This window comes from Penaeus monodon, chromosome 15, assembly GCF_015228065.2.
Source record: "Penaeus monodon isolate SGIC_2016 chromosome 15, NSTDA_Pmon_1, whole genome shotgun sequence".
NCBI lineage: Eukaryota > Metazoa > Arthropoda > Malacostraca > Decapoda > Penaeidae > Penaeus > Penaeus monodon.
The window spans coordinates 28333415-28333663 of record NC_051400.1 but is presented as its reverse complement, the minus strand read 5'-3'; the positions used below and the strand labels follow the sequence as shown (position 1 = coordinate 28333663).

The 249-nt window shown below is 43.0% G+C and overlaps 1 protein-coding gene across 1 annotated transcript in view; it reads right to left on the bottom strand.

The window, feature by feature from the left end:
• LOC119581906 overlaps nt 1–249 on the bottom strand; it is a gene marked incomplete at its 3' end in the record, with an annotated part of 85972 nt that overhangs the window by 36325 nt on the left and 49398 nt on the right. Inside the window, 1 exon segment of the mRNA XM_037930069.1 lies at nt 80–187. Coding sequence (XP_037785997.1) covers nt 80–187 — 108 coding nt within the window.

Sequence of the window (249 nt, the reverse complement as noted above, 5' to 3'; positions counted from 1 at the left end):
CAACCAATAAAAAAATGTTGTTTTTTTTATCCCAGAAATAGACAAAAACACAAACAACTTTCATGCCTGACGTAATTACCTGACGGAGGGCGAGCGCCATGGCCCAAACAGCGTCGTATGTGTGGGTGACATAACTAGTCATGTTCTGTCCTGTTTGGTTGAACTCTTGCAAGAACTCGGTGTTCGTCTGTTGAGGAGAAAGAGGGGTTAGCTGAGAGAGGATTTTTATACGGACAAAAGGATAGGCAA